Source organism: Antrostomus carolinensis, unplaced genomic scaffold (genome assembly GCF_000700745.2).
Source record: "Antrostomus carolinensis isolate BGI_N321 unplaced genomic scaffold, ASM70074v2 scaffold20548, whole genome shotgun sequence".
In the NCBI taxonomy this organism is placed as follows: Eukaryota; Metazoa; Chordata; class Aves; order Caprimulgiformes; family Caprimulgidae; genus Antrostomus; species Antrostomus carolinensis.
In genome coordinates, this window is record NW_010335284.1 from 31,269 (window position 1) to 40,960 (window position 9,692).

At 41.2% G+C, this 9,692-nt stretch overlaps 1 protein-coding gene across 1 annotated transcript in view; it reads left to right on the forward strand.

The window, feature by feature from the left end:
* The window catches only part of LOC104530033 (matrilin-2-like), a gene marked incomplete at its 3' end in the record, with an annotated part of 35,070 nt that extends 26,813 nt beyond the window's left edge, over positions 1–8,257 (forward strand). Inside the window, exons 5-6 of the mRNA XM_029086618.1 lie at positions 3,360–3,482; positions 8,110–8,257. Coding sequence (XP_028942451.1) covers positions 3,360–3,482; positions 8,110–8,257 — 271 coding nt within the window. The remainder of the gene's footprint in view (positions 1–3,359; positions 3,483–8,109) is intronic.
* Between the last annotated feature and the right edge of the window lie 1,435 nt (positions 8,258–9,692).

Consider the following 9,692-nt stretch of genomic DNA (forward strand, 5'->3'; position numbering starts at 1 on the left):
AAGTTTGGTGGTAATGAGCCATTCTTTCTCTGTCATGCTCCTGGACACTCAGTCTCTCCACCTTCTTGGCGTTCCTGGACATGCCGTCCTCTCTTTCCTGGCACTGGTGTTAGACTGTCTCCATATTGCTGCAGCTGTTGGGCTTGGGACCTCTTCTGGCAGTGGTTTGACTGCTGGCACCTCTCTGCAGTCCTGGCACCACTAGAATTTTTTGGCTGCTTTCTAGGTTCTTACAAGTCTTCCATGAATCTGCTCGACTCATCCTCTACATTCTTTTTCATCCTCCTTATGCCTTTACTTATTCTGTTACCTTTTCTTCCTTATCTTTTTCTTCTTCCCTTCTCCTTAACTTACTTCATTCTCCTAAGCCTGTATAACCTATACAAACATCTTAGGAGTAAAACAACAATACAAGAGAAAGGTGACCCACGCTGTCCACAGGTCAGACAGGGCAATGTAAGCACCCAGAGTGCAGAACTGGTAACTGGAAGTAAAAGATGACTCTCATCACTTACCAACTAATTCCAAGCAAGAAAAACAGAGTGGAACAAACATGGGGAGCTGACAACTGAATTAATTACTTACTCACTAAAAAAGTCATTAATTCATCCTTTAGAAAAGTTTCCTATTGAAATAGGCAGGAGCTAACATTAAAAAACTGTGAGATCTCTTAAGTGTTTACATTCTAGTCTTTATTTCATGACTCAGTACATAAGCATGAAAATAATAAAACTTAAAAAATTAGGAAAATATTATTCCACTTTGCTCTTACACAAACTGTTTATATTTTCTGCATACCAGCTAAAGGATTACAGTACTTCAATATAAGAAATACAGATTTACAATTTTTCTCAGTCTTTTCAGTAAGATATAATTCCATGGTCAACTTACCTACTTACTGACTGGAATGCTGTTGACAAGTTCATCTTCTAAGCAAGTACTGCTGAAATGAAACGTGAAGCTAAGATGGGAATTAATTTTTAGGTCAATTACTAGTGCCAGTCTACAAGGCTAAGCCTGCCTGGAATTAGGGCAATTTCTATAAAAAATTATTGAAAAAAGGGAATAATACTTATCTTAAAAAGCAATTGTCAAGAGAATGTTAGTACTTCTTAACTCTGTTAGTGGAAAGGCAGTATTTAAATTGATATGCTCATTATTCTTACAGGCCAGCAGACCTAATTCTGTGAGTAAGAGGTCTTCAGAAGGCTATAAATGAAAAAAAAGGAAGCCTGGAAAAAACAGTTATTTATTTTGTTGGGTTTTTCCCCCTTCTGTCCACAGTGCATTAGTGGCTGCATGGCCATGAGAAGTCACAGCTCCTCCCTCAAGAGATTGTCATCCGAAAGTGCTTAGGGTCATAGTTGCTCAGATGTTGATAATAAAGCATTCTAAGACCTGTTTACTTGTCTCTCAAACAACAAAGCTGGTAAAAGGGCTGGAAGGAATGTCCTGTGAGGAACAGCTAAGCACTTTGGGTTTGTCTGCTTTGGAGAAAAGGAGGCTGAGGGGTGGCCTCATTGCTCTCTACAGCTGCCTGAGGAGAGGAAGTGGAGAGGGAGGCGCTGATCTCTTCTCCCTGGGATCCAGTGACAGGGCGTGTGGAAATAGTTCAAAGCTGCATCAGGGGAGGTTTAGACTGAACATTAGGAAGCATTTCTTTTCTGCAAGGGTGGTCAAACACCAGAACAGGCTTCCTAGAGAGGTGGTCAATGCCCCAACCCTGTCAGTGTTTAAGAAGCATTTACCCTTAACGACATGATTTAACTTTTGGTCAGCTCTTCTAGTCTAGTCTGGTCTAGTCTGTTCTATTCTCAACTTTATAATCATTAGTTGGGCAGTTGCAGCTGTTGTGGTAAAAATACATTTGTTAGGGTTTAAATGCAGAGGAGGAGGTGACTTTATGAAGTGATCCATATGGGCTGTTTCCTAGGTATGATGCCAGATAGAAAAATAATATATATTCTTTGGCCTACTTATTTCTCAGTGTGTCTTTTAAAACACCTGGAAACGTACATGTGGTTAGAATTAATTTATGAGGAAAGCTGACTAATTGTATGACACATTATATCCTTGAAATATATATTCAGTAAATATGTTTTTATATGAAACTGTTCAGTCTGGAAACAGGAAGGTGCTTGCCAGGAAAATGGTCTCACATAGTAGCCAGTAAGTAGTCTAATTCAACTTGATTCAACATGAATATTCTGAAGGGTTAAAAGAAGCTCTTTCAAAGTAACTAAATGAATTATCTGCTTTCCTGACTAGATGACCTTGACTAAATATCTTCACATACCTGAGTAGATGCGTCATCTGCAAAGGCAGGACCGTTGAAGAATGAAAGTAATGAAAAAATTGCTCAGTTGGCAAAGAAGGGGAACCTGGCTCATTAAATGTCTGGGTGAAGCTGAGCACATTACTGGCAGAAAGAATCAGATTAAGTTGCCTAATGTGGGCCTGGCAATTATTTGGGGACAGAACACCTGCTTTGTGACTTAAATCTTTAATTTCTTCTAAGGCTTTCTTTGTGATGAAACAACTTAACCTGCAAAGAAATTAAAACAAAAACCAACCATTTAACTTCTTTAGCACTTCAGAATGAGCTTCACTCAATAAACTCTAAAGTATTATCTTATTGCCCTTTGGCAATCTCTGTTGTAAATATGGATTTTTGTAATAAATTACTGGACTTATGAAATAAGTGACTGGACTAGCTATGATATTTTGTTTCTCACATACAAAAGGCATTACATGAGCAAAATATCAGTGGTGAATATCAGCCTGAAGCTCTCAGGCTTCATAGCTGCAGCTGATTTGCAGGATGAATCTGGAGCACGTTAGAGAGGATGGATGTACTGTAACATTCCTCAGCGTAGAAGATACTGCCATGGGCCTCCTATATACTCAGGCTACGGAAACAGCTCTTGAGAACTAATACAGCTGGGAGGGACCTAAGGAAAAGTAGAGCAATTCCAGGACTGGGAGTGGAGAAACAGAAGACAGAATTAAATCGAACAAACTTTGCTACGCCCTGGTCTAACAGTGTGAACATCTGGACAGAGTTATTGACTGAGGCATGGTTTCCAGATCTGAGAAAACATGTTAAGAAGGCTCCTGACAATCCAAGAGTTGATAAATGTTCAAAGGGTAGGAGAAATAATCCAGGACTCATATAAAGTCTGATTTACCAACTGGTATTGAAAGTGCACTACTTTTTCCAAAAAGGCTCTTCAGGTCAGAAATTATGTCAGCTTTTTCTTTTTTTATAGCTATTATGTATAACTAGTACCATAATACCTATGCATAATGGTTCTAATCTTGTTTTTCTAATTGTACATGTCAATCTTGTTCTTTTTCAGTTGTAGACTACTGTGCTTTGGATAACCAAGGTTGCCAACATGAATGTGTTAACACTGGGGACTCCTATTACTGTAGATGCCGCCCAGGGTTCATTTTAAATCCAGACAAAAGAACTTGCAGAAGTAAGTTGTGATGAAGTTTAATTATGAACAGTTTGTACTTCTTTTGTCGTCCAGTTCTCAGCAGTAATGCTCCCACAGGTCCTGGGAACACTGAATAATGCGTCAGGTATAGAAAATATTGGAGCGTCCTGGAAACCAAAGATCTTGAAAGCAATGCAAGTTGTTTTGGGGGATAGTATGGCTTTTTGGGGTGGGGCTAAGGGTGGGGTTTCATCTTTTGAACAGGAGGCTTTTAACATGAAACCAGACTCCTTTTCAACAGTAAAAGCCCAAAGTTTTGTTTTGAGTACTCTCTTTGATTATCCAGAGTTTTTCATTAGAATATCATCTCTGTAGCTGGGTAAACAAATAAGTCTGCACAAGACAATTGATAATCAGCTTGGGTTTGTAAGGCAAGCTAAATTTAAATAGAATAGTTCCACAATCAGAAGAAACATTGCAGCCTATTTTCCTATGGATTTTTCTCAAGAGCGAGTTCTTTGATAGTGTGCCAAAGCTCTGGAAATATCAGTGTCTTCTACCAAGCTTACACATTTCCACCAGGTTAAATAACTTCATGGCTTTGCTTGTTTGTTGTTTGTCAGATTTCATTGATACCAGGCTAACAAGCTCAAAAATTACCGGCATTAGGAGTGGTTATAAAGCAGAGGGGAACTGACAGACCAGAAAGTACTATTGCCAAGGCTTCCTGTAATTGGGAAAACAGTCAAAACCACCATGGTGTTTAATGTCATAACACACTTTCAGGAAATGTGAAGAGAAAACCTTAATGTACCTTCCTAGTTACCTTTCTTCATAAATATGGGCCTTGATAAAGAAATGTTATTATTGTATCTGTAAGCAGGAAAACTCTATTAGTTTTATGTGAGTGTAACTGCTGATGCCAGTGGTGAATTTAGCCCATATTATTGAATAATGTGTTCAAACATTATTTCTCAAAAAATGCATCACTATAGCACTGCATTTGTGTGTTTTTTACAGTCTTGGGGGCATTTCAGTCTTTATGATGAGAGACTGTTAAACTATAGACTGTATTGTGTATTATGCTTGGTATCACTTAAATGTAACATTTAGAAAGAAGGCATCTAATCCAGGCTGTACATCTGACCTTATGATCAAGGGAAATAGACACACACTTCTAGAAGGCAATTGCTCACAGCTCTGACACAGATTTATGGAAGTGCCTGTATTTTCCTTGACTACGCAGGGAGCCTGGATGACTTGCCAGAATAGACACCTAATTTTTAGATGGTCAGAGTCAGTGTGATTGTTCTACTGAATTCCCTGGTTCCCCAAGGGCCAGAATACAGTTTGTACTGGTTCACATTGCATGTAGATTGTATGAACTCACCCATTTGTCAAGTATCTGTCAGCTAAGGGCTGGATAAATTGTCTTATACTTCCACATATACTTCCACATCCATATATTTTTGAAATCATACTGTATTGTAAGTGCTTTCCACTGCCCAAGCACACATTTTTGTTAATTCCTTCAATTTAAGAATGTGAATTTTTAGCAGTGTTTTCTCCCCCAGTTTGAACTGAACAAAAACCTTAAAACTGCATAAAGATTTTATATGTCTTGAGTGGTTTTTAGCTTATAGTCTAACTGTATTATTTACTTTAACTTGTTCAGACTGGTGATCCACAGAATGCTGGAGTCTGAGAGAATGTTCTGGGTGTTCAGTATTTCAGGCTTGTCCTGTCTCTGTCCTTTAACTTAGGTATCTGTTGCATGAAATAGCACATTGAGCTGTATAGACTGTCCGTCTGACGATGTGCTGCTGTCTTTATGTTGGAAACATGAAAGCTTTCAAATGCTGGTTGGACAGGATCTCTGGAAGTCATCTACTCTAGCCACCTCTTCAAAGTGGAACTACCACAAACTGTGGATCCAGTCAGCTATGGTTTTGTCTAGTTGAGTCTCAAAAAGCTCCAGTGGAGAGTCCACAACTTCTCTGGGAAACCTGTTCCACTGCTGCACTATCCCTCTAGTGAAAAATATTTTCCTCATGTCCAGTGTGAATCACCCAAGTGATTCAACCGCAACAGGTAGTGACCATTGTTCCTTGTTACATCATCTGGCACTGCCAAGAAGGGTTTAGTTCCATCACCTTTATAATGACCTACAAGAAGTAATTGTAGGCTGCAGTTAGATACTTTCCTTTTCACTAAACTCAGTAAGACCAGTCTCTTCAAGTTCTCTGCACAAGTCAGGTGCATTATGTCCCAGGATATGTCTCCGTTGAGCCCTCCTTAATTTATTCCCTTTAGCTGGAGGGAGAAGGGAAGGGATTGTTCCAGAACTGGACAAAGTATGTCAGTCTCCAGCTGGGCCTTGAAACAGGCCTTGTTGATCCAGAACCTGACCTGCAGACTGACTTCCCAGCTAGACCATGCTGCTTGTCTTGCTGCTATGGACCTGCCCAGTGATCACTGGGCTGTGTCAGACCCTGGCTGCCCTCACCAGGAGCAGCCTCCCCTCATCCTGACATGCAAACTGGCTTCCTGGCTTGACCTTAGACCTACTTCAGTAGCATGTACTTGTCCGATGATCTGGACTCCTGGTTAAACCTGGTTACCATTTCCAGGTCTGCCCTGCTCACCTTGCTTGGGTACTGCAGGGCAGTGCCTGTCTGGTAAGACCCCTACCCTGCATAGCTCTATTATTGCCCTTGGTTCCAGGCTCTCCTTCCCTTAGGGAGCAGCTGGCCCATGCTGCTCCCTGACAGCAGGTCACTTTCCCAGTCTATACAAACTATGGAGTGTTTCCAACCCAGGTGCAGAACTTTGCAATTCTTCTTGCTGAACTTCATGAGACATCTTCTGGTCCTATTGTCAAGTTTATCAAGGTTCCTCTGTATTGAAGTTCTGCTATTTGCTTTCAGTCACTGTCCCTAATTTAGTGTCACTCATAGATTTGCTGAGGGTGCACTCTGTGTCATCATCTCTTCATCAGTGAGGAAGATATTTAGCCAATGTGAACCCCAGTAGTGTCCCCTGTGGTACTCTGGTCATTATTGGCAACCAGCCAGACATGAAGCCATTGATCACTATCCTTTGAGGCTGGTGGCCCCACCTAACAGTTTTTTCTTCCAGCCTTCCACTGCCTCAGCTTCCAAACGAGAATGCTGTAGAAGGCATCAAGAGCTTTACTAGTGCCAGGGTATATTACGTCCACCAATCTTCCCTTGTCCACAGATACCGTCATTTCATCATTGAAGGTGAACAGGTTGGTCAGGCATGGTTTGCCCTTGATAAATCCATGTTGTCTCTTTCCAGTAATCTTCTTGTCCTTCATATATTTGGAAATTGATTCTGAGAGGATGTGCCCCTGGGACTGAAATGATGCAGATTGGTTTATAGTTCCCTGGATCTTTCTTCTTGCCTTTTTTTAAAGATTAGTATAACATTAGCATTTTTCAGTAATCAGAGACCTCTTTTGCTCCCCATGGATTTTCACACCTGCTAGGCAGTGGTGTCACATCACCTAGCTCTTTCAGCACCCACAGGTGGAAACCAGTCATCCCATGGATTTGCGTATATCCAGTTTCTCTAAGTAGTCTCTAACTGATGTTGCTAGCCACTCTCCTTCACAAACTGCTGGTACACGTGGAAATCTGACAGCAGGCTTTGTCTGTGAGAACCAGGAATAAAAAGGGCATTATTTTTTTCAGCCATTTCTGTGTTGTTCATGACTAGGTTGTTCCCCCAGCCAAAACACCCACATTTTCTGTGGGTTTCTTTTTGCTACCAGCATATTTGTAGACTCCCTCTTATTACCCTTAGTGTACCTCATTAGTAATAGGTCCAGCTGGGCTTTGTTTTTTTCCCAAAGCACATAACCAATGCTTTTACACTCCTCTCTTATTCTTAGTCCTTCTTGCTTCCTCTACTATTTTCCCTCTTGGTGTTTTAGTTCACTGAGAAACTCTTTGATCTTCTAAGCAGATTTTCTAGTACAATGGGATCATTTGTTTCTGAGCTCTTAGCAAGTCTTCTTTAAAAATCATCTAGCTCTCCTGGACACCCTTTCTCTTCTTGGCTTTTTCCCAGGGGATTCTTCCTAGTACTTCCCTGATTAAGCTGAAATCTGAGCTTGTAAAAGATAAGAGTCCGAATTCTGCTGCTTTCCTTGCCAGCCATCTGGATTGTGACCTTACTCATCTCGTGGTCACAGCAGCAAGTCAAGAAGAACATCACCCCTCAAGAATTCTTGCTAGGGAGTTGTCACTAAGTCTGTGCAGACACCTCCTGAGTTGCCTGAACAATTATATCTTACCCTCCCAGTAGGTGTTTGGCTGGTTGAAATTTCCAACATGAACAAAAACCTATGGGTTGGAGACTTCTGCTATCTGTTTGTAGAAAGCCTTTTTCACTACATCCTTTTGGTCAGGTGGGGTAACAGACTCACTACCACATTCCCAGTGTCATTTTGCCTCTGATCTTGACCAGAAACTCTCAGCAGGCACATCTGTGGTTTCATGTTGGATCTCTGTGGAATGGAGATCTTTAGCTTATAACACAAAAGTACACTGCTGTGCAAGGGAGTGCAAGATGGTAGACAAGGATGACTGCAAGGCAAGCAGGGTCAGCAATTTCTCTGACAAGGCCTTTGGTCCCACAGCACCCAGAGAAGAAGAGCAAAGCAGATCCTGTGACAGTAACCAGGCTCAGTCCAGTGATCACCAGGCAAGTCCACAGTGTCAAGAAATGCCTAAGGTCGATTCAGGAAATCAAGTCAGCCGGTCGGGATCAGCAAAATGCAAGGCTAGGTACGGGCATAACCTATAACATAGCTCAGGGAAGAACCAAGGGTGAGCGCCTGATAGTAAATGCAGCTCCCAAAGCCAAGGGGCAGAGACCACAGACAAGGCTTCTCATAGCTCTGTGCATCTCTGCCATGTTAACTGTGTTCTGTTTTGTTGTAAATGCTTTAAATTAGATTAAATTTAAGGGAGAAAATTCCATCAGGTTGCAATTAGGGAAAAATCAAAGTGACTGTACATGGTAGGCCATAGAGATTGATTCAGAAGGAGTAGTCAAGGAGGAATGAGCAAATACTATGACAAATTATTCTCTTCCAAGATGCACGCCCTGAATCGAAGCATAAATAAAATTTACTAAGCCACTTTTCCTTACACTTGATATCTTCCTAGCCTTGCTAATAAAATAAAGTATGAATGAAAGAACTGTGTAGTTCTTAATGCTGTGAAAGTCACGACAGCATGAGAACTCTTCAGAGCAAAAGTGTCCCCAAGCTCCCATATGTTATGAATCACATGGCCTTTGAGTCAGCATAAAGGGCATGAAGAAACAGACTTCAGATCACTAGATTTAAAATGTTTGTAAATTTCAAACTTTTAATATAAATTTCTACATATTTGGCTTACATACTGAATCTCAGGGGTCATCACCAATTAGCCAAGTTGTGAGCCAAGACCCACATCTATGCCAGACCGGATCTCTGCATCAGCAAGCAGGCCTGGGCCTGGACCACCAGCTCCTGAGATGTCATGATTATCTCAGAATCCTGGCTTTCCTTTCAAAAATAGAAAGTAAGCTTTTATGCTCATGGCTACAAAGAAAAGCCTGAAAATGTAAATGTTATCAGGACAGTCATGCGTATCTGACAAAAGTTTTCTCTGGGAATTACTCCAAATTTCTTAGAATGAAATACAAGGAATGTGACTCATGAGGGCACGGCTGCCAACACCAGCAGGGTCCTCTGTGTGTGGCTGCAAGAGAGCAGCAAATTCACGTTACCAGTGAGGCAGGTAGAGGTCACTCCTAGCTACTAAATTAACTCTTAAGGGGACTTTTGCAATTCTTGCTGCTCCCCTCGAGGACAGATGGAAGCTTCTGCTTGTACTTAGGGGTGCTGAGGGAAGGCCCCTGTTTGCGTTGTGGGTGGATTCACATGAGCTGTAGCTGGTAGAGGCCTTGTGTCAGCATCCTTAATCTGGATTGTGTTCATGAAGCCCTGTAAAATGTGTTCTTACTGTTCCAAACAGAATAGCCTCAAGGTTCCAACAAAGGTAATTTTTTTCTTTTTTTTAAACTCTTGTGGTCATCTTTAGAATCAGTTACGCTGGAAAAGTCTGTCCTGCTCACTCGAGTTAGCAAGGATTTGAGCAGGTAAAGGCAACACAGCACGAGTAGGATCAGAAGGCATATAGCTATATTTCTCTGGTGCATACACGTGGCTTT